Raw genomic sequence first — 24,010 nt, forward strand, 5'->3', positions numbered from 1 at the left:
TACCCGTTGTTAATAATTTCTTTGCAAAAATATTGAGAACACCAGCTTTAGTCTCTCATAAAAATTTCAGATGGTATAGAACAGGTAAAGCGAGGCCATTGTTAAAGAACGAAAAGATGAGCAGAAACATTCCGAATCATGACGAAACAAGCAGGCTGTTTACATAATGCAACGAACCCCAAAATCCCTTTTTTTATTTTTCTTTGACAATAACCAAGCCATCATATAAAGTTTTTCTTTTGGCTGGTCTTTCTAGCTCACTCCTACTCCAGGGATAATTCGAATTCAAAATCTCCCTTTCACGTACGTCAGAATTCCTCAAAGGACCCCCTTCCACTTCATCAAATATACCAGAATTGCCAGTATAACAACAAAGACAATGAGCAACATGCTCAACCCTGTTGAAACGACAATAACACATTCAAAATATAACTATAAAAAGAAATGGAAAGCATGCAATGAAACCAAAATATAAAATGATAATATACCATTACTCTTTCTGCTTTCAATAAGCGTCACTCGTGCAGTTGAATCGAAGGATGCAGACATCAAGGCCCTGTGCACATGAACAATATCTTAATTTACATCTTCGGCTGGCTAATTATGGATCTGAGGCCAGTTATGCAACTCTTAGTTTTGAAATAACAAATTTAATTATGAAGTATAAGTCTGGACAGTAACCTTGAATCTTGGGAGAATACTAGTGCTGTAACGAGGCCAAGGTGCGCTTTTTTAACTATAGTATGCACCTGCATATCTGAGTTTAGGATTATGATGTTTCCTTCTACAGTACCACTGCAAAATGACAGGGTAAATGAGATCATTTGAGCGGGAAAATGACCAAAAAAAAGAAAAGAAAAAAGAATAAACAATCAGCAGTTTGCCGTCCTTGCCAAAGAGGGACTTTTTCCTTCAAGTTACAAAGTCAACAAAATTTCGAAGTGGTAATGTGCATTTTTGCATCTTTGATTGCAATAAAACCTTTGGTCAGTCACACATGAAAGCCCTTAAATGACATCTTTACCCTATTCTATTACACAATGAGACGCGTATTGGAGTCCCAAGGATGACAATAATGACAGCCATAATGTTGGGCTCTCAGGTGTGGATGTTGTAAAGCAATGATATGGTCTTGGCACATCTACAGAATAATCAAAATTGCCAAAGAGAGCTTATTTGAACAATAACATCTGGTCATTACTTAGTTCCTGATCAAGGAACCAGCTTCTGCAAAGGTAGGAGACAATTTTTGCATCATTCTTGTAGTTTGCAACCTAGGTATAGAAACCATTATAATTTGCATGGAATTGAAACTCTCCTAACCTAGTGTAGCGTTGAAGAACTATTCAATATAATGACTGGATGACTTGAAACTGACTGCAACCCACCTGGTATCTCAAGTGACTCAAGTCATATGATGACTGTAATAAACACGCACAAGCTTACAGGTCACATGATGAATTGCACAAAAAGATTGTAATAAAAATCTATCCACGTGTTACAAATTTTAGACTCCAGGTAAAATGGGACATGCTTTCTTTGCTTCCAATCCATGAACACATATCAGCAATTGCAGACCCATCCTAAAAAGCAGTAGAAAAAAGCAAACAGAACAATCAAGAAAATAGAGGGGCCATACAATCATATAGACTAGATGGAATATTAGTTTAATGGTGCTGAGGTTTAAATGAATTACTTACACTGCAAGGAGTTTACCATCAGTTGCTACATTGAATGCAGAAATTGGGTCACGGACTACCTTCTTTGCCCCCATTCTCTTCCATGAAAGAGTATTCCAAGACACTATCTTTCCTTGGTCACCTGCAAATTAAAGATAGTACTGCTCGATCCTGTTAAACATTGGAACAAATAAACAAGAAGAATCAAGGCAAATTTGTCGTTTGACTCTGAAACATCACCATGCATTGCAGTAACAAATAGCATCTGATTATTATCAGTGCTTTGAGAAAACCTGCAGAAGCCAAAAACTTCACCCTGGAAACATGTATAGTTTATAAGTCCATATAATCATGAAACTAGTTCAGGTACTTGAGAAAGTCGCTGAAAAGATTGCTTACATCTTCCCTTGGCAGACTGGCTATAGCTGTTGATGATGTCAGATCCCAAATCCTGCAAGGGCCACTACTTCCCAATGACACAAGAAACTTTCCATCAAGGCTGCAAAGCATTACCAAGCAGGTGATATAAATGATTCCATATGAGACAAACCCAATTCTGTAGTGCAAGTGCACAAATACAAAAATGCAATTTAAGTACGAAGAATCTTGTTTATATAAACATCCTTCTATTGACCTGAAATGCAAATCCTTCACAATCGTATGAGCACCAGTTTGATCAAGAATACTTTCCATACTTGGCCACTTGAAGACCCTCAAATGCCCATCCTACATGCAAGAAAGCAATAATGCTGAAGACATATATCATCATGAATTAAGAAGAGTAGAACAAGGATATCTGAAGATTTCAGATCACGCATACCCAGTAGACATATATCTAACAGAATAGAAAACACTAAGTAATAATAATTTAGAAGGCATAAATATTTACCTAAAATGATCTAAATTACATTATCATCATCACTTCTAGAGCAAATAACCTAGTAGAAATAGAAAGCTGTACAATTGGTGCGAAAAAGAAAGGTAGGACTTAGGAGCAATAAAATAACAGCAGTATCCAAGAGGAAGCTAACAGGAGAGATTCCAAGAAATCTTGAGACAATTGACAAAAGAATGTAAGGTATCAGACAGAAATGTAACTAAATGAAAGCTGTGATAAACCTTCCACATTTGTTAATATGGCAGTATTCTCATAGGAATATGCCAACTGATAAATTAGAAATGTAATATAAGCCCATGTGTAGCTAATGAAAGGAAGACATATGCAAAATTAGCTAATTTGGGGGCAATCTAGCAGAACTATGTTCTTGCAGCAGCAAAAATCCAAATAACAAAATATTCCTCCTAATATTAGTAAACAATAACAATTCAAACTTAAAGAAAAGCCAAAAGATAACACCAAAGACATAGATACTTGATAAATATCCTCAACCAACCTACTCTGGCAAGGTAATCAATGAAAGCATTGTCCATATGATGAGCTATGACCCATTGAATTTTCCATCCCAGATATCCTCAGGAGACTGGCCATCAACTCATACTTAGCTTCATCAACTTGCCTTATCCTGTCTATGTATGGTTACATGCATCAAGGTATATTCCATCAAAACTGAAGAATGTTTATGGACGCCTCTCAGCATGATATAAACCTTTTATGACATGCTAGTACCCAAGGAATTGAGGGCAGAAGAATGAACAGCCTTAAAGCATGAACAACCACTTGGCAGGCAAGGACACCTAACCAGCAACTTAGTTCAACTCATGCATGTAAGACACAAATAACCCACCAATTTATCTCATAAGCTCATCCATTTATAGATCTTTTAGTTATTCCATTTTATTATGATGGAAAAAAATTTACCCAAGCACATTTACAACTTCATTATACTTCCTGAAAAATGACCACTTCTTTACATAAATACCTGACTTCTCATTTCAGTATGGCTTTTGGAATTCAATGGAGTGCACATTCCAATGCATCTTCAGTGTCCCATGAGTTTAATACGCAAACATCTCTTATAAATTCTAAAGGCATTCCCTTGATATATTGTGAAATGAAATGAAAGTAAAGGCATTTTCTTGTGGTTCTCCACTTCTAAATGTTGCAGGCCTTATGAAAGCAGGATCTTTCCCTAGGTTGTGATTTGTTCCAAATCCTACTGAATCGCTGCCAGAATAATTCTATTAAGGAAAACCCCATTTTCGCACCTAGCATGCATCAAGGTAGTGTCAGAGCTTGTGAGCCTGAAGATAGATTGGATATCTCTCTGTGTTGACATACTCCCAGATTATCTGCAGTCAACGGCAACATATACAATGGAGTGAAAAAAAAAAATCATCAGTCCAATCAAGTATTTGACAAATGCTGAGTAGACATCCACAAGGGTTTCCATTTTCTTCTTGCAGAGAAGTTTATCGGCTAGTCTCAGAGATGTAACCATGGAAATCAACTTATCCAGCAATACTGGACTTCTGAAAATTGTTACGGATGATCAATGTGCATAGAACATTGAGCGAGAACTCTTAAAAATATGAATAGAAGCATTCAAGTAATGTTCTAAGTTTAATCCTACTAGAAACTGTGCCCTCAGAGCAACGTTAAACATCTATTCTTAAGGTTTTTTTTTTCTTTGGGTGGGTTTTGTGGGGGTGGGGGGGGGGGGGGGGGGGGGGTACGATGGCGGGTGTGATCCCCTACGTAAGCAAATGCTGTAATTTTCGATTACAAAACTAATCCACAGCCATGGAAGGAGACTGGTCAAAAAATTAAGACATAGGGAAAAATAAAAGAAAAGAAATTCCATTAAGTTTTAGCATCAGGTTATTCTCACTTCTCATAAACCATACAAAAAGTTCCTTTTGACTATCTAAATGGGGAAAAAAGGAAACTCGCTTTGAGGTTGATTGCGTAGAGCAATTTTACAAGTTCCTAGAGCTTGTAAATCTAAATGAAGATGATTATTGACTTGTGGTTTAACATCTGAATTGGCCAAAATCCAGCATCCATAAAGCATTATTGATTAACCATCATATCACCTGAAGTGACATACAAGATGAATAATTGAGCCCATATATTCTAATGAAGTTCTTTCTAAACAGCTAATAAAACTAATTACTCAAGGCAAAGACAGAGATAGTCAATAGGACAAGGTTTTGAGCATATTAGTGCTAAGGGCTAAAATTTCTTTACTTGGAGAGAAAACATAGTGTGTGTGCGTGCCTAATATTTAAAGGAACCTAATGATGAGATTAGGAAAAGTTATGTGAACATAGCATGCACTACAAGTTCTGTTGTTCAATGTCAAATATTTGCTCTGATGGGGGCATCAGAGCCCCTCATTCAGATGATGGAGTCAATTAGTTGCTTTTGTTATTGGTCGAGTCAGTTTGGTTAGTTTTTACTTTGGTTGAGTCAGTTTGGTTAGCTGTTGAGTCAAGTGATTGAATAAATTGATCAATGTAAGACCTAATTATAAAGGTCCAATTTTGGGTGTGATCAATTGGTTTAATGGTCTAATCTTAGTAAGGTTTAATTTGGTATGTAATCAATTAATTGACTTAGTCAATTAATTGAAGGGTCCAAGTTTGGTTAGTTGTTTGACTTGCTCAATTCATGATGTAAGACCTATATAAGGGCCACCACGCTCATGAATTAGGAGAGTTGAATGATTGAATAAACCCTAGCCTCTTTTCTTCTTCTTCTTCCTCCCCTCTTCTCTTCTTCCTGCATCTCTATAACCTCTTCTTTCTTCTCCTTTCCTTCTCCTTCCTCTTTCTCTCTTCTCCCTGCAGTGGTCCGTCATCAGCTTGGTATCAGAGCCTCGGCTTTGCCCCTGCTGCGAAAGCCACGATCCAGTTCTTTTCTCTCCCTCCCTCTTTATTTTCACCAGGAAAAAGGGAAAAAACCCTTCATCTGTTTCCAAAGGAGAAGACCCTAGTTCGTTCCCTCCCGTCTGTGCCAGCACCCCGCCAGCCCTAAGCCTTTCTCTCCCACGCTCCCCTTCATCAGTTCCTCATTAGAGCCACCGTCGCCATCTCTCCCATGCTCCCCTTCATCAGTTCCTCGTTAGAGCCATTGTCGCCATCTATTCATCAGAGCCACTCCCACCGGCCGCTAAGCCCGCGGCCACCACTTCCACCCCTCGTCACCGCGCCCACACCCACCGCCGCCTCAGCCTCACATTGCCGCCGCCACCCTTTGATTCACTGCCGCCTCCGTCTCCCTCTCCTATCTCCTCTCTCTCGGGTCTCACACGAAAAAAAAAGGGGGAACACCCCTCACCGGTACTCCCTCCAACCGTCGTTGCGCCCGTGCCCACTGTTGCCTCCGCCATAGAGCACCGTCTTCCTTGGGTCCGCTGCCGGAGTTCGTTGCGGTCCATGGAAGCCCTGCCACATCTCGCGGCTGACCACCGCACCGCCCGGACAAAAGCAGCCAGCTACCGGGACTGGCCGCCCCTCGCCACGCCGCCCCGTCGCCCCAGTCCACGGATCACGGATCACGGACTGCAACCGCCGCCGCAGTGCTCGAAGCATCCTCTCGAACCCGTCGAGAGGTTGAAGTAGAGCAGGTCAACGGGTAAGTGCCGAACCCGTTAACCTTCAAACTTGTTAACCCGAATCCAACCCGGATTTGAGTTGAAAAAAAAGAGAAAAAAAATCGCATGTGACCGCACGTGCCAGTGAAAAAAAAAAAGCAAAAAAAATACATACTTGTTCATCTTCCCGTCTTCTCCGCCGAGCACCGCCTCCTTCCCCGAGCGCGTCCTCCACGAGCTCCTCCTCCTCTGTAGCGCCGCCTCCTTCAAGGGGCTCCTTCGTCAACCGCCCAAGCCGCCGGTGCCCGAGTCGATGCTGCTGCCCGTTGCCGCCGCACCAGGCCGCAGCCGCTGCCTCGCCCTTCACCACCGCACCGCCTGCGGCCTCCGCCTTGCCGTGTCGCCACCGGAGCTTCACCGGCTGAGCCATTGCCCAGAGATCGCCACCGCCCATGCTCCGCCCGTGTCGGCATTGATCCCACCTGAGCCGACCCCACTCCACCACCACTCTTCCACACCGCCGGCTGCACCTCCTCCAACCGCCACTCTCGCCGAGCGCTTCTTCCCTCGCCCATCCACCCTCAACCGCCTACGCCACCGCCGCTCTTCCTCACCGCCGGCCGCCCCCACCAAACCCCTTTCACAATAAAGCACCACTCAACCGAGCTCCCTTGTCCCCAAACCCACTTCACCCCCCACCACGTGTTCACACTCACCCAACCCTTGCCCCGTGTTCACACTCACCCAACCCCTGCCCTGCGTTCACACTCACCCAACACAATCCCTTCCCCCACCCATTCCCACGGGCCTGACTTGTTTCTCAGGCCCGCCTTCAACCCCATCCCCCCCCCACACACACCAGGCTCACAGTCCCTCACGGACCAATCAACAGGCTCACCCGCTTCTTCATAGCCCAATACATAAGCCCACTCCATCCAGCCGACCCACAGTCCCAGCCCCCCATCCATCTCAAGGCCTGCCTCCACTCCGGCTCATTAGGCCCCTTTTCCACAGCGTTCTCTTTCCTCTCCAAGCTCATGTGCTTGTAGAAATTTTTCCGGCCAAACTTGCACTCGACGGGGTCGAGTTTTTTTTCCTTAGAAGGAGTTGATGGAGACATCAGAACCCCTCATTCAGATGATGGAGTCAATTAGTTGTTTTGTCCATTAGTTAGCTGTTGAGTCAAGTGATTGAATCAATTGATCAATGTAAGACCTAATTATAAAGGTCCAATTTTGGGTGTGATTAATTGGTTTCATGGTCTAATGTTAGTAAGGTTTAATTTGGTATGTAATCAATTAATTGACTTAGTCAATTAATTGAAGGGTTCAAGTTTGGTTAGTTGTTTAATTTGGTCAATTCATGATGTAAGACCTATATAAGGGCCACCCCGCTCATGAATTAGGAGAGTTGAATGATTGAATAAACCCTAGCCTCCTTTCTTCTTCTTCTTCTTCCCCTCTTCTCTTCTTCCTGTGTCTCTATAACCTTTTCTTCGTGCATCTCTATAACCTCTTCTTCCTTCTCCTTTTCTTCTCCTTTCCTTCTCCTTCCTCTTTCTTTCTTCTCCTTGCAGTGGTCCGTCATCATGCCCCCAAAAAGATGACTAGGGATACACATGCAGCAATTTTTTTGACTTGCTGTGTTTTAGAAGGAAAGATAGTAATGGCTTCTTCCATTATGTCAATTTATATTGTCTAAATCCAAGATTGAGAAGCATCTTACAAGTCCAATCATGAAATTTCGGCAGCTGATATATGCAAAGAGCTCTTGATACTGTCATATTTGTATATATATTCTTAAAGTCATATATCATTATTTTCACAGATAATACAAGGACTATTAGATATGGTCTCAATGATATCTAGCGAATCAAGGAAACCTTCGAGTGTCAATATTTGAAGAACATCAACAAGTTTTGCTGCTTTCTAGGTCTGGAGATAGCCAATTCTCAAGAGAATTCACTTTCTCAATAGAATTACAACATTGATGAGTCATCATAAATTCATTTGAACAGATGCTTGGTTGCTCCAATTCAAGGATATCAAACACCAGGCATAGTGACCTTTAAGTAACATACTAGCCAGACTCTGGTACCCAGCAACTCCTTGGGACTATTCCGTGGGTGAACCGGCCATCGATTGACCCTATGCACCTTGATACCGTGCTTAAAGGTGCTTTACAACTTTTTCTTTCTTCTTAAAGCTGTGCTGGCCGGTATCTATGGTATCTACGATACCAGATAGTGAACAATATGGGCCTAACAGTGTGGGTCCTTACCTCAATTTTCAAAACCTTTCTCCTCCTACTGGACTTCATTTGAAGCATTGCCTGGGTAAGGCTTAGGATATCTGAGTCTATTTTGATATCCTGCCACATATCTCAAAGCAAGAACTGCTGTAGTATTCTGTTGATCCCATAGCTGAGTTGCACTCCTGTTCCCTCCATTGTTATCCTTTCCCATGTCACTTTCATACTAAAGCTGTAAGCAACACTATACATGTTGCTCCCTGCATAGATTTTGTATCATATTCCTGATCCCAACAGCAAAAGTCCATTGCAAGTAGTTCTGTGGACCACGGTTGACGTAACAACTCTAAGCCCAACATTATGTCATGCACATTGTTAGTCAACTTGTTGCCACCTCACGAGATGCTTAGTATGCTGTGATGTTCCATGCACTATGTTATCTTTATGGTCTAATCAGTAGCGTTCTGTCTCTCTCTAATCTCTGCATATCTCTTCCTTTCAAGCCTACTTCATGTCGATTGGGTCAGAGATGTGATTGACCGCCAGACAACAGTTAGCTATAATATCTACATTAGATTATTTTATCTTCAACAGAAAGCAAACAAGCACTAGTATGAAGCTTGAGTATTAAAGCAGTCTACCGAATTTGTAACTTCTAAAACTGTTTAGAGTTTGGTATCTCATTACGAACACAGAATTACAACTGCTACATGTATCCACGCATTGGAACAACTAGATAACATACTGCCATCATTTAGTTCTATTATAAGCATGCTAACCATACAGAAATTGAGTCTTGCTTTATGACCATCATGTTCTCACTTGGATGCCATATGTTTTCCAAATTTCCTCTATTTAATTGATCAATTTCTTCATGACATCCCATACTCATGCTTCATTGGTGAAAGTGTCCTTTGTGTTTCTTCACAGCAGATCTCAAGCTCATAAAAGAAATTTTCTTATTAACATTTCCACTGATTTTAGGAATTGAAAAAATATAATAACAAATGATCATAGGATCAAATTATGAAGTTGAACTCTAACTCGAATTATTTCTTTGCCTGATAAGATGTTTGCACAATCAGAGGTTGCAAACTATGGGAAGCATGCAATGGTTAGACAGGATATGGAAGCATATATTACAAAATTAAATTTTTAAATCTGAACAACTAAACATTCAGAATGTATCTCTACTATAAAAAACATCCAAATGATAAATATTGAGCATCACTCGGTTTCTCAAATCACTACCTTATGTTCTTACTAGAATGACTGAAACTAATTTTTTGAAGACATAAACTAAAGAAAATAAGTGTGAGGAAAAACATCTACCTCCCCACCAGTTGCAAGCGTCGAACCTTCTGCATTAAAAGTTAATGCTAACTGCAGTCCACCGTCTTCCAGCGGTGCCATTTTCTTTTCAGAGGATTTAAGAGCCAATTTATGGGATTCCCTGCTCTCTGGAAAATCCCATTCAAACCACCTATACAAATATGACAAGATAAAGATTAGATGCACCAGAATGGAAAAGAAAGATATAGGTAAAAGAAAGATTCTTCAGAGTTAGGACTCCACATCATACAGTCCATCTGAAAGAAGAACATATTAGTGCCATAGATGTACAAGATTAAAAAACAAACATTTTGGATCAAAAGATAATTGGAAATGGGGAAAATTGTTCTGAATTAAAATTCAGATTTAAACAAATAATTTATAGCTGAAAAACATTAATGATGAATGTGGGCGAAAAATTCATGCTAAGTGAAAGGAACACATTTTTTTACCCAATCATCTCTTTTTTTTTTTTTTTTTTTTTGCTAAAGAAAAAGGGGTAGGGGGGAGGAAGGGACAAGCCCACCCCCGCGTAGCAGCCCCACTGGGCCCCCGCCCCGCCAGGAGAATGTTCGATGCGGGCAGAAATGGCCGTGTGTTGGGCACCCCGACCGGTTTTACTCATACCCTCCCCACCCGTAGGCCCGGCTCAGCTACTCCTCTGAGCTCTGGCTCGAGTCCCACGTGTGAGTACGTCACACCCGGCACCACCCCGGCTACTAGCGGTTCAAGAGCGGTCCTACACCACAAGTCCAAGCAGTGGCCAAAGTAGTGAGCTCCGGTCCACAATTTAATCATCTCTTCTTTAGAAGACGTGTCCAGACTTACACGGTAAGGGAAATGAAAGATGCTCCATGAACATAATAACTGTTCAAGAAAACCAAAAAAATAATAATAACCTATCTAAAAGCTAACTGTAGGACATAATTCATAACTGTCAAAGTTAGTAACCTGAACAAAGAAGTTATTTTACAGTCTTACATTGTAAAACTTACGTGCAAAATCTTTAAATACAGAAAAGAGTGTAAGATATTTATACAGAAATTGCTTCCTCTTTAAAAAGATTGATGCAAGAGCAGAAGATTGTGTCCCCGTAGAACTATTGCCAATACTGTACTTTTCTAGTATGGAACCAATAGTCGAAAGCGTCAGCATTGCTGATTCGAAAAATCACCTCTGATATCGATCATTAATTTATAAAGCTCGCATCTTTATACCATAAAATCAATAGGAAAAAATATTGGTATCCGATGACTTAAGAAAAGACCTGCAACCCTTTGGAAATGAGCAAAGAATCCCGTCTCTCCCTGGGTGCACAGCCATCCTATAAGGCACTTCAGCATCCGTTCCCATCCTAAACACCTGGATCAGTTAAAAACAATCTAGACTTGAGCTTTAAAAAATACTGCAGACTCCCAATTCCGATACAAATTTCCGAATAGATGCAATCTATCGAGCGTTTCGTGTTAAAAGAGAGCGGGCTTTACCGGCTGATCGGAAAGGGATCGGGAAGCGAGATCGAACTCGGAGACGACGAGGGCGTTGGGAACCCCGCTCCGGCCTTCGCCTCCGCCTCCTCCCAGCGCCACCAGGAGCCGATCCCCTTTCTGAGACGGAGAAGGTTCTCCCTCGCTTCCTTCGCCTCCTACCTGCTTGCCCTTGTCTTCCTTCTCCTCCTCACCCTTCTCTTCCTCCTCCTCCGCCGCCGCCTCCGCGGCAGCCGAGATCAGGTCGAGGGGGACCCAGGCGGCGCAGTAGATGGGGAAGCCGTAGGTTTTAGAGCAAGGTGGGATCTCTCGCCGTTGCCTCGCCATCGCCCTCCTTCGGGTCGAATACCTCCGCTGGTTCTTTTTTAACGCTTCGGCTCTGTAATAACCATGAGGAGTTTGGCGTTGTTTTGAGCGCGGCGGCCGCAGTTGGATTGCGAGGAGACGCCGGTAGAAAGGAAGGTACCTTTTTGGAGAGTCCTGTGGTAAGGAACCGGTTCGTTTGATTTTGCTGCCATTTTTTTACAGCTTTCAAAGTTCTTTTAGCTTTATATATGTGAAATACTCACTGATATTTATGACCGTAAATTCTCTAGACTCTCGTTTGGTTCACATGAAGCATTCTTCATCATGAAAAATAGATTTATAGAAGGAGGATGTTTGAAAAAATACTTTTGGCATGTTTGGTTGACTATCCATTTTTCTGAAAAAGTTGTGTGTAATTTTTATTATATCCTTAATAAAAATTAGATCTTTAATGTTTTGAATCAAATAAGGATTCTTGAAGGATCTTTTCGAAAAAAAAAAATGTTTCGATTTTTAAATTACGGAAAAGTAACTTTTTCATATTTTTTATGGAAAAAATTTTTTCCATGAAACGTGGAAATCATATTTCCACAGAAATACAATTTTTCCGTTTCTCTTCTTTGAAAATTCCAACCAAATAAGAGGCATCTCTTTATTTTTTCGTTGACCACACTTTCTTTCTTTTTTTTCTCGCGAACCAAACGATAGAGTTGCAACATAAATTGAAGCCTTTTATATTACCTATGTTATAAAGTTGTTCGTGCTTTATCTGTAAGAATGAGAAAAGAAAAAAAAAAATCTCACGGACTAGTTGAGCTCGAATGGCTCGGTTTGCTCCATCTTACATAGAGGGCTCGTTTGGTTCGCGGGAAGCATTTTTCTTCCTAGGAATATGATTCCTGGGAAACAAATTCCTAGGAAGAGGATGCCTAGGAAAGTACTTTTGGTTCGTTTGGTTGACTATGGGAAAGTGACAAATTTCCAAGGTGCTTATGTTTGGTTGGCCATCCACTTTCCTAGGAAAGTTATATATAATTCCTATTATGCCCTTAATAAAAATTAGGTTTTTAATGCCTCTTTAATGCTTCTTTAATGCTGAAAGGACTTTTTGGGAAAAAGTAAAAATGGAGTGATTCCCGCCTCATGGGAAAGTAACTTTCCCATGTGAAACATGGGAAAGTTACTTTCCCATGAAATGTGGGAATCACATTCCCATGGGAATATAACTTTCCCTTCTCTCTCCTTTGAAAACTCCAACCAAACAAGAGGCATCTCATTACTTTCCCGTTGACCACACTTTCCCCCCTTCTTTTTCCGCGAACCAAACGAGCCCAGAAGGTAAGTCGAGCTTTTAACACTAGCTAAAATAAGGTGATCTAGTGCATGAGGCTTCCACCGTTGCAAGATTCCAAAAGGCCAGAGAGTTTGACCTTCCATATGTGCAGCCGCTATTTTCTTGCATCAAACCTATGGTCCTTAGATCACAATAGAGCAATTTTATTGTTGTGTCAAAGCTCACCTTCAGCTTGAACACTAGCTGGTCAGCAAAAATAAGTGCAGGAATAAATTGAACTCAAGTTTGTTTATGCAAGTAGTTCGCAATCTAAACTTGAGTCAATGACGCAATGCTTGACTCACCTCAAATACCTTATGGACATGATAGCGTCAAGATAAACATACTCTATGTAACTTGTTCTCAACACATCACAAATACATGTTTCTCTTGTTATCGAGCTAGCAATGAAGCGGTGTCAAGCTCCATCCACATTGATGAAGCCCTAGCCTTGGTTTTATTTTAGCCTATTTGTTGTTTATCCTACCCTAGCACAGGCTTAATTAGCCTATAACATTATGAGCTAAGCTCAACTTGTTTGAAAGTTTTAGTTTAAACAAGCCAGCTCAACTATCTGCACTAATTATTTTACGGAAAGAATGAAAAGTAAGTAGGATGATAACTGCTGACAAGAAATAGAACATTATTACTTCCAACATCTTTCCTCCTACTGTGGTGTCTGAAATTATTAAAATTCCATTGGCTGGGGGTGGCTGGAAGGAGTGTCTACTTTAGGAAAGAATAAAGCAGGTAAAGGCAATCTCAAAGAGGCCTTCAAAGTACTACTTGTGGAGAATCCCACAGGAACTGTGGTATCCAAATTCTCTTGGGTCTCGAAATCAGTTGAAATCTTTCTGTTGGAGAGTCATTTGGAAACGACTGCCTTGTAAGCTGAGCTTGATGCAGAGAGGTCTGCTGAATATTAATCCATAGCTATTATGACCTTATGCAATGAAACTCTTGAAGACCTGGAGCATGTTTTAACAGAATGCCACTTAGCTCAGAGCATCTAGTCTGAAGCTTGTACCTAGTATGAGGAGATTGGTTTTAATATTGATATCAGCTCTATAACATACATTCATGGAACTAATCCATAAGGTATACCAGCTGAGGTGCAGTCTTATCTTTCTTTACTGGCTGGATGATTTGGATGATCAGAAGATAGGCTATTTCAAAGGATTATGTATTTGTCCTCCAGTGATATTTCGCAAAGCTTGTTTTCTTGCTAATGAATTCTTGAAGACTGAGATGAGGAAATCTTCATTGTGGTAGCAGCTCACTGGGATGGCCTTGTCCTTGTGACCCCTTAACTCCTCACCAACCTTGTTTACAAGGTTACCCCCTCCCCTTGGGGTATTAAAGATCAACTTTGATGGGTCATTAAGGGATTTAAATGACTAGAAATCATGAAGGAAATCGATTCATGCTGCTTCTATATGTCTATTTATCTCCACTGTGATTGAAGCTGAGCTTGCAGGCACTTGCAAGGCTTATGCATGGTTGTTTATAATTATAAAGCTAGCCAAGCGTGGATTTAAGGAGACTCGCTGACAATTGGATAAATGACCATAAATCTTTAAACATTCAGCATTTGCCTCTTCTTAGGGATTTGTAGCAGATCAAGAGAGTGCACTGAGAATTTAAGGCAACACATGCATATACTTGCACCAAACTTTTGAAGGTCCTAATTTTACACGTCCGATGTCAGGTTGAGTTTTTGTTTTTGGAAAAAGTTACTTCTCAAACTCTATGATATGATGCCTACAACTAAAGAGGTTAATGCACCTAGAGATTAAAGCCAAATTTCTATTAATTAGGTCTCCAAATGGTTTGATCAAAGCAAAAAATTTTCTTTTCAAGAAAAAACTGGTCATATATCTTCATCCAAAAAAAAATGGTAAAATGGCTAAAAATAATTAATATACATATCAAAATTTACCTCTTGTAGAATTTTAGTTTCATGATTATTTTTGGTAGTCATATTTATTTTGGAAAACCGACAATATCTTTTAGTTAGAAGAGAAATCAAACATGAACCGTATAAAGGCAGATCACACAAGTATGAAAATAGAAGTCTTGTAATTCAATTTTAATAAACATTAATGAAAGTAAAGCAAACCTAAATAGTACTTTCAGTAATATTTTTATTTTTTAATATTCTTTTAAGAGATTTGAGTCAAATAAGTTGAAAGAACTTCTTTCTTCTCTAGATGGGATCACAATTTGTCAATTGGTTAGTTGATAAAATGTTTCTACATGGTACTTTGGTGGAGACGTAAAACATCTAAGTGGTTTTAATTCTGTTTATGAGCATTATATGGTTAGAGACTGATTTGTATATTTTTTTTTATTTTCTTTAAGACATGTCTCTCCCTATTGAACCAAAAAAAAAGAAAATTTTATTTATACATTGTTATCTTACATGATTTCATATTAATGATCTATCTTAATAACTTTTAATAAGTCCTAATACTTGACTTTTATCAACTTGCATCACCATTCCATTATCTTGCTATAAGTACTATTTGTATACGAAAGCAAATTCTACTTTTAGAAGTTTATAAGCTTATGAAAAAATTTTGAGATATAAAACCAGCAGCTTGCTCTTTGCATAAAGTTCCTACAATGTTCTTCTTCCTATGCTTTGAATAGCACTTCGTAGCCAACAAATTGATTTTTTCCTTCTTTAGGTTTGAGAGGTAAGAGATATTTGGGATAGATTTAATAGCAATTGCCAATGAACATATTCTACTAAAAGAAATAAAAACTAAAGGTACTATTGTTTGTATTATAATTAGATTTGTCTCCCCACCTCTAGTGCCAAATATTATTGATCATGGGCCGGGCCTCTGCTGAAACTTATTGATCTTTAGTCGGTCTTGGGCCGTCCCGCACAGTATCGGACACGCATACGCACGCGCGCAGACCACAGCGCACAAACCTGGATACAAAGCCAGAAGCCCGCCCGCCTCCTCCGCTGCGCCGAACTCCGAAATGGAACTCCACTGCCCTCCACTCCCTCTCCCCGCCTTCCCTTCTCGACGCCGCATCGCTCCCACCCCTTCTCTCCTCCTCCCTCGACGCCCCATTTCCTCGTCCAAAACCCTCACTCCTCGATCCGATCCAGGTATTAATCATGGATTTCACCACCAAAGAAAGCCTCCTTTTCTCAATCTTATCCGGCATCTGGTTCATCGAACAAAATCCTAGTTTACGCCTTCATTTGTTCTCCGATTTTTGTCCCAGGATCGCGCTGTTTTGATGTCCGCCTGCGGAGAAGAGCTACAACTTCCGAGGAGGCATCAGTGATATTGTCATCGGAGCAGTTCGAGGCAGCAGGAGATGAAGCCACTGCGAAAGGCATCGATGGGGCGACGCCGACGGTAGGAGAATCTTCCTATGAAGCCATTTCGGTGGAAGAAGAGGCTGAGGATCGTGGAGAAAGCGAGGCTATTTATCTCTTGAAGAAACTCAATCTCAAGGTATAGGGCATATAATTCCATTTATTGGAGTCACTTTCTCGTGAGCATATAATTCTAGTCTTTATATCCATGAGATGTTTGATGAATTTTTTTTCGGTTACTGGGTCCGAATCATGTTGTGTATATTTGCCAAATCATTCCATGGTGCATTAACTAAAAACCCACTGAAAAGTTGGTTCTTTGGCATCAATTCATCACCTGATGGATTTCCCCAACGTGGCACAAGAGAAGTGATTTCGTCTCATCTTTTAGGATCCTTTAAGACATTGGTTTATATTTTGGGAAGAACAATTGGGGCATATTCATACGAAAAGTTAGGAAAGACATCTCGTTGAAGTTCTTTTGCATCTTCACTGCTAAAGATCAACCTTGGTGCATGTCGGCCTAGAGAAGATCTTCACATATGTAAACTCTTAAGTAAAGGCTTAGATGTGGAATGTTCCTTAAAACAATGTGGTACGGACAGTGACATGTACCATTTTTTATTATTTGATGTGGTCTTGCCCTCCATATCAAGAAAAAGCTTTCTAGATGCTTCCAGTGTTTCTTGGATTTTCTCGGAAGGAAGAGGGACTTGCTATGGTTTTTGTAAAAGGTCGAAAATAGTTAAAAGAACTTAAGAGAGGTGTTAGGAAAAACTTTTCTGATAAATTAACTTGTTGCAACCATCTTTTAGCAGTCAGATGGTTTTTATGCAATTTGAGGTGGAGAATGTGATGAAGGTGAGGATCCTATTTCTATGAATTTCAAGTATTGTTGCCACATGTTAATGGAAGGAAATAAAGATATCAGGTCTTAGATATTACATTAAATTGGATTGCTTGGTGATCAGCATAATGGGTAAACGGCAGTTTTGCTCTTGTGGGTGGTCTTGTGGATTGAAATTTGATGTTACAATAAATGAAGCAAAATTAATGGATATAATAGGAAGACATGTGATAAACTAGCTAATAATGAGGATTGGCATGTGTTTGGCAGATATACTGATTTCCTCCATCAAGACATCAATGACGTGCTTAATTGTAAAAAGGTTTTGTGGAATCACAATTTCAAGTACAATGCTACAAGAGCATGACGGAAAAACCTGTTTATGTGCAAACATTCAAGCTATGTTTGGACCTAATATTGAATAAACATATATATGCTAATCTGGTTTGGCTTTCTGGCAGCATGGTAGCATTTAAGAATGCTAGAGGTGGAGGAACATTGAATGCACGTGCAGATTGCGAAAAGGGCCGTATTAATAAGCTCCTGAAATATACATATTATACATAACCATGATGTGCTAGGAAATAGTATGGTCCAGGTCGACACACATGGAATTTTCAAAATGTTGGGCAGTCAGGGCTTTTGCAGAATTTTAAGTCTTAGCCAATTGCTTTTTGATTGAAAAGTTGAATTGAGCACATTCTTGGATTGAGGAATTCAGAATTTATCATCATCATCATCATCATCATTTTTGGGGAGAGGGTTTACTAATAATTGGAATTATTTGGAAAATGTTATTTACTTATAAAATCAAGAAGATATATAGATTTACTGGAAGTGCAAAATTCAATAAACTGTAGTTTATATGTTTCTAGAAAGCATTTGTTAACTTGTGACGAAATCACAAAATAACATCTTTTTTTCACAAGAAGATAAATAACAATCTTAGAATTTTCGTTATTTTGGAGATCAAATACTGGATCAGGGCTATCTTCATCTAATCATTTTGGACTCTTCTTTGCTCTCACTCAATCACTTTCATCCATGGACTAACTTTAGGAAGGATTCATTCTTGTGATTAATTCTTCCCAATGCTTTTCCTCTAATTTTCATGATATTTTGCAAGCTCATTTCACCTCATTTTAAAAACCCTACTGCTGGTTTGGAGGCCTTAAGCTTCACCTGACATACATTATGAAAGAAGTTTGGCAAGCAAACAGCATATTAACAATATGTGTTGCATATTGTAAAGTTTGTAGATTTGGATCTGTTTCAGGCCCAAAACTTGGTTGGTAAACATCAATTTGTTACATAAGGTCGTGGGCTGAGACCCAGTTTACCGATCAAATAGGCGATGTAAATCCTTGAACTGTTTTCATTTCCACTTGATTTTCTTTAAAAGTCACTAATACTTATCAATCAAGGAAAAAACAGCAATACTTGAATACTGGTGTGGATCCCCAAAGCTAGATTTTTTATTAACCCAAGTAAACAACATTCCAATTCTTTCATTTCCTTTTTATTAACACATGCGAAATTATGTTTTTGAATGGTTGGCTGATGATTGGTATATCAACTTCTAGTTTCTCCTGGGTTTCATTTCAGAGGAAATAAAAGAAAATAAAAAAGGAACCAGCAATGCTACATTAGTCTGAGATCCTAATGCAAATATATTCCCATATTTTCTTTTTATGTGATATGCAAGATGTATAACAAGTAAGTTTGTCACAATCAGGACTGGGAGCACTATGCCAATGAAAACAACACAGAAGCAAGAGGCTGCGTGCCATGATAATTTCAGATGTGCAAAGAATAGTTCTTTCTTCTAGGTACTGGGCATAATATTCATTCTAGCTGAAAGCTCAACTAAATGGTTGCAAGTGACTGAGTGATTCATTTATTTCAGCCTACCATGTTTTTCCTTCATAACATTAATTGGAAAGGGAAAATTAAGAAGGCCTCATTTTCGGAAGCTGTTCATTCGCTTTGCTCTTATATCTATTGTATCAGTTTTTCTGCAAAAATATCTATGTAGAGAGAGTTGGGCCATGAAACTTAATTTGTGTGTTAAAAATATGTCACCACTGTTGAGGCCAGTATCGATATTAAGTTTGATTTTTCACTCAGGCTTGTCTTTTCAGATAAGCTTGCCAAGTAAAGTGGCACGTGTAAATCTATGAGTCTCATAGAAATGACAAAATTCACAAAACAATGATGGAATTCAGTTAATTTAAAGTAATCACTGAATATTGCTGGTTGCTCTTTTTCTGTAATTTATGATAAATCCTTTTACAACAGTAATTCTTTGTTCTGGCTTGTAGCTCATTTAAGCAAATATTGAGATTTTCTGATTTACCTCTTTCTTTGACATAACTATCATGTAGCTGGACTTGGAAGACAACTATTCCATCCTCATTTATGGAACTGGTGCTCTGGTTGCTCTGTGGATATCAGTGACCATTGTTGGTGCAGTTGATTCTCTTCCTCTGGTATGTTTTTTTGCATATCTATGCGGAAACTCGTCAAATTCCCTTATATGCAGACATAAGTTTTTGCTTTAACCACTTTTGATGATCTTAAATTCATAAAACAGTTTCCAAAGGTGATGGAAGTCGTTGGTCTTGCCTACACACTCTGGTTCAGCTATCGATATTTGATCTTTAAGGTGGCTAACCTCAACAATCAAGTTACCATATCTTACTTGGAGAAATTAGGTTAACAATTATGCTGTTGGCTTTTACAGGAGAATAGGGATGAGTTGATTGAAATAGTTGAAGATCTGAAGCAGCAAATCCTTGGGCCATCTAATGAATGATTTACATGACATTGACTCAATTTGCTCTAATTCTGTTTGTTTGCTGCACCAAGCTGAGCTGCATGGTCTGGTTAAATCAGTTGAACATGAAGAAAGCTATATTTTGTTTTCAGTTTTCTTAATCGATTGTCTTTCAGAATTCTTATGCAATTTGGGAGCATTAGACACATTAGATGTCATTGCTCTGTAAACATGTTTAATTAAGCAATCATTGTCATGGTTTTGATTACATTAATTCTCTGTAAAGATGTTTAATGATGAAAACCATGGCTTGAAATTTTGTTATAATGGTTACCTGATATATGCACAACTGGCATTGTGAATAGATCAGAAATCTGGGAATTTTATGAGGTATGGTTACATCTGCAATCTGGTTAAATTACGTAGTTGTCTGGCGGTGGAGGTGATGAAATCCAAACTGGCATCTCTCTATGCTTGATGCTAACAAAATGATTTTGTACTCAAAATCTGTTAATTAGTCAGGATGAAACTGCAGGAATTGTGCATAACAGATTATGGTGTTCTGAAGCACCAGATAAAGGCAACCTTCCAGTTCTTGAATTGCAGGACAGCCTGGTAACAGAAGACTTTCCAAGGCATAGCTTTCTTATAGTAGCCCATGATTTATTGTGAGCCAGCTAAACTCTTGCTTAAAACAATTGGGTCCTAAGCTTTTGCATTAAATCTTTTGAGAAATGTGAGACTTGCATTAGGTTGCTGACATTGTGAATTCACGAAAATGTACCATTTAGCTTGACCAGTCAGTTATTATGGAGTTATTATGCACATAAGTGAGGCTTTGAACTGCTTCTAGAGTTGCTAACTATTGCTAGCATCATCTTAGGCAAAAGGGAGGGCAAGAACAAGAGAGCCTTGTTTCTCTTCAGCACCGAGTTATTCCGCTCAAGTCCTGGCCATCCTGACTCGAAGGAACTTCCAAGGTCCGCATACATCTGCACTTACCAGTTAAGGCCCCTTCCCTTCCTTTTTTTTGTTCCTTGGTCAACCAACATATTAGCTCCGGTATGAAGCAAGCTTGTTCATCATGGTTCTATAAATAAATTTAGAAATTTCGTCAAGAAGGTTTGCAATAATTTACTATAGGCCTGTTAAGATGGACCATCAGGTGACGCAATTTGGCCAACAATTTACATGGTTAGTTGCTCAGCCATATCAGCATGCGAAGCATCACATAAGAGCAAAAGAATAGCCTCAAAGTCTTGCATCAATGCACAGCAGAAATTATAATAACGAAAAGAAGGATCAAGAGCTCTCAATGATAACATCCCAAGAGGCATTCTAGGCATGAGTTCGCCATTTTTGGTATAGTATTGCTGCTTATTAGATGCAGTAAGCATCTGCCTGACTGCTGCATGAGAGTAAAGTTTCCTGGGTTAAAAGACTCCCGCATGCCGTTGGCTTACCATATTGAATATCTCATACCAAGGCCATTGCATGTCAATATCAGACCCTTGTGCCGATTGAGGAAATCCTGATAAGACGTCAGAAGCAACATGAACAGTAACGCCAAGGGATTACAGGATAATTTTTAAGTGACAATGATTTTACTCACGAATTCCATATTTCATGTATTATACTACAATTAAGGTTCACAGAAAGCTAAGTGAGTTTTGAAAAAAATATTTTATAATTTTTTTAGAAATAAGATATACCAAATTTGCATAAAGTCATGTCTAACATTGGGCATACTAGACATTATGACCAGCAGTGCAGACTAAACAGATGAGTTGTAAAAAAAGAATGTATACTCTTTCATTTTCTATTTTAGTAAATGAAACATGGAAGGAGGGAAGGTGTGGATGATCTCTAACAGAAATTTGATAACTTGGAAACATTTTCAGCTTCTAATTGCTATGAATAGATGAACAGTTTCTGTTATGAATTATATGAGACATTTCAAAGTTCCTTACTTGTTGGAATGGGCTATTGAAGCAACATTCAACATTAGTTATGTCAGTGTATTTTATTCTTTGTTTGGGTAACATTGGTGTGTTTTATTCAGTGGCTACCCTTTTAACCCGAACTTGTGTCCCAAAAATACAGCCAAAGGCATTACCAAGATTAAGGTAATAAAATGAATCCCATGCAGAAATTTCAGTATCAGCCACAAGCACCGGCATCAATGTGTATGTGGAACTTAACTCCTCAAATACCACAGGAAAATCAAATGCATATACAAAAACATACACATCTATAGGCATGTCTGGTGATATTTTTTGGATCATTTTTGGTGCATCTAGAAAATCCTCCTTAACCTTTTTCACCATGTTAAATGCAAATTGTTTTCTCCTTGGTTTTTTTCTAGCAGTGCATATTTTCTCAATTGGTTGGAACAATTAAAAGGGAAAAAAACCATGGCCAACATGTCTATCCCATGTTAAAAGGGCAAAAAAGAAAAGAAGATAAAATTTATGTACAAACCAATGCCGGACGGATATAGTTGGATCGAATAGCTTCTTCAGTAGCATCATAATCAACTTCGAGTATTTTGTAGTAATCGTACACAAGAGGTAATAATATGCATTGTTAGTGCTGGGAGTCAAACAAGATGACAAATGCTGCAACCTCTGCATAAGAATGTTATACTATTTTTTTTTCAAAGAAATCATATTCTCACCAAAATAGCAGCATCCTTGCTAAACATTCAACAATAAAAAAAAACTGGCATATTTTGATAGAGCCATCTCCCACATATATAAAATGAAAAAGCTTAAAAAAAATATTTCAATTAAAGGAAGTCCATGAATGTATTGGTTTTCAAGTTTCAACAACGTAAAGAAAACAAATTCAGGTATCTTAGTTTAAGTTTCTTATATAATTAACAATTAGAATGATAACCTTGTCATTGCTAGTCCCAAGAGATGAACTAGTTCAAAGCCTGTGATTAGGTTCACTCCCCATTATATAAAAGAAACTCAAGCCATCACAAGGTTCATAGTATCAGTTTTGGAAACTGCACTGGTATCCAACTTCTACATTGTTGGTACGGTCAGTTTCTTGGTAACTTGGTATGGGGAGCCTACTGAGTATCAGTTCCCTATTGGTATGAATTGAGTTGTGCGGTATGGACAGACAATGAATTATCAAATGAATCCTCACTCAATTTAGCAAATGACATGATGATCCTATCGTTATTACAACTTAATAAAAACTACTAAAGAATTTAATTGAGCTTTGGCTGTATGCACTGTAACTTTAAGTAGTCATAAGGGCATATGAGCATAAGATGGGTATATGATGAAATATTGATGTGCATGCAAAATTAAACTAGACAAAGTAAAAGTTAGTACTGGAAAGTTTACCTAGAGGCTAAAGTGAGGGGAAGCTGGAATTGCGAGGTTTTTCCATACATGAAATAGGCAAACTATGGCCTGCACCTTGCCATGACTAAGAATATTAATAAAACTCTTTGCAATTGATAAACCACAAAAACTCCAAGATATGCATCCATATGTTTCTAAAAATCTAACAAACAAGGCAGATTACTTGGCTATGTTTCTGAAATTCAAATACCAGCACTTCACTAGATATAGAAATGGTGTGTTCCCTACTACTACACAAGTCTAGACAACCTTCAAAAGCCTACCCAAATTCCAGAAACAAACCAACCGTAGCAGTCCTCCTCTAAACTTCCCGAACATTTGAAATAATTTTGGCGTTTCGCTCATCCTTACCTAGAATGTTGTTCTCATAGCCATTGATGATGACAATCTGTTCATCCCCTGAATTCCATAACCATTCTCCTATGTATAATTTAACCAACCTTTTGATGCCAACATATCTTAGGTCCCTAGGGCCTTCAACATCCAGAGACTGTAAGATAAAAGAAAGCCTTTGTGATACTTGTTACGGGTTGCTTCACTCAGGGGGCCAGCTAATGAATGACCAATGTTCATTGTTACATGTTCTGTGTTGTCAAAGTTATCATTATAGGTTAATTGTTACAGGTTATAGTTCATTGTTAAATGTTATTGTTGGGGTTATATGGCTATGTCTCATTTTAGTGTTGCAGGCTATTGTTCTACATGTTCCAGGTTATTGTCAAGATTTGATCACTGTGTACCGGTTGTTGTAGTTGTTTGGTTCATTTCTTGGAACAGA

At 39.0% G+C, this 24,010-nt stretch overlaps 3 protein-coding genes across 4 annotated transcripts; 1 reads left to right on the forward strand and 2 right to left on the reverse strand.

Annotated features, from left to right (window-relative positions):
- Nucleotides 1–11,775, reverse strand: LOC103710997 (SEC12-like protein 2). 2 transcript variants are annotated; one of them, XM_008796956.3, is made up of 10 exons: nucleotides 11,245–11,775; nucleotides 11,025–11,119; nucleotides 9,758–9,908; nucleotides 2,314–2,405; nucleotides 2,079–2,178; nucleotides 1,920–1,995; nucleotides 1,701–1,821; nucleotides 682–795; nucleotides 489–556; nucleotides 1–398 (listed from the first exon to the last, which is right to left on the reverse strand). In XM_008796956.3, the coding sequence occupies exons 1-10, from the start codon at nucleotides 11,569–11,571 to the stop codon at nucleotides 319–321; spliced, it is 1,224 nt and encodes a 407-aa protein (XP_008795178.1). In that variant the 5' UTR covers nucleotides 11,572–11,775; the 3' UTR covers nucleotides 1–318. The 2 variants fall into 2 exon arrangements, with proteins under 2 accessions (XP_008795178.1, XP_008795179.1); XM_008796957.3 differs by lacking the exons at nucleotides 1–398; nucleotides 489–556; nucleotides 682–795 and adding an exon at nucleotides 1,176–1,583.
- A 4,061-nt stretch (nucleotides 11,776–15,836) lies between these two features.
- LOC103710996 (protein CURVATURE THYLAKOID 1A, chloroplastic-like) lies at nucleotides 15,837–20,233 on the forward strand. The gene is made up of 5 exons (XM_008796955.4): nucleotides 15,837–16,010; nucleotides 16,130–16,365; nucleotides 19,458–19,562; nucleotides 19,667–19,738; nucleotides 19,817–20,233. The coding sequence occupies exons 1-5, from the start codon at nucleotides 15,878–15,880 to the stop codon at nucleotides 19,886–19,888; spliced, it is 618 nt and encodes a 205-aa protein (XP_008795177.1). The 5' UTR covers nucleotides 15,837–15,877; the 3' UTR covers nucleotides 19,889–20,233.
- A 1,075-nt stretch (nucleotides 20,234–21,308) lies between these two features.
- LOC108511435 lies at nucleotides 21,309–22,423 on the reverse strand (the record flags this gene model as incomplete). Its single annotated transcript, XM_039128493.1, has 2 exons — nucleotides 21,309–21,380; nucleotides 22,331–22,423. Coding segments are annotated over 2 exons (165 nt in total), but the record flags the coding sequence as incomplete, so codon positions are not given.
- Nucleotides 22,424–24,010: the final 1,587 nt, after the last annotated feature.

The sequence above is a fragment of the Phoenix dactylifera genome, chromosome 8, assembly GCF_009389715.1.
Source record: "Phoenix dactylifera cultivar Barhee BC4 chromosome 8, palm_55x_up_171113_PBpolish2nd_filt_p, whole genome shotgun sequence".
NCBI lineage: Eukaryota > Viridiplantae > Streptophyta > Magnoliopsida > Arecales > Arecaceae > Phoenix > Phoenix dactylifera.

Bases quoted from the DNA above. Each gene is read 5' to 3' on its own strand.
- LOC103710997 (XM_008796956.3), bottom strand. From the start codon at position 11,571: ATGGCGAGGCAACGGCGAGAGATCCCACCTTGCTCTAAAACCTACGGC. The intron at 557-681 runs GTTACTGTCCAG...TCATGTGCACAG, and splicing joins GTATTCTCCCAAGATTCAAG to GGCCTTGATGTCTGCATCCT. The intron at 399-488 runs GTATATTATCAT...TCGTTTCAACAG, and splicing joins TGAAAGCAGAAAGAGTAATG to GGTTGAGCATGTTGCTCATT.
- LOC103710996 (XM_008796955.4), top strand. From the start codon at position 15,878: ATGGAACTCCACTGCCCTCCACTCCCTCTCCCCGCCTTCCCTTCTCGA. The intron at 16,011-16,129 runs GTATTAATCATG...TTTTTGTCCCAG, and splicing joins CACTCCTCGATCCGATCCAG to GATCGCGCTGTTTTGATGTC. The intron at 16,366-19,457 runs GTATAGGGCATA...ACTATCATGTAG, and splicing joins TGAAGAAACTCAATCTCAAG to CTGGACTTGGAAGACAACTA.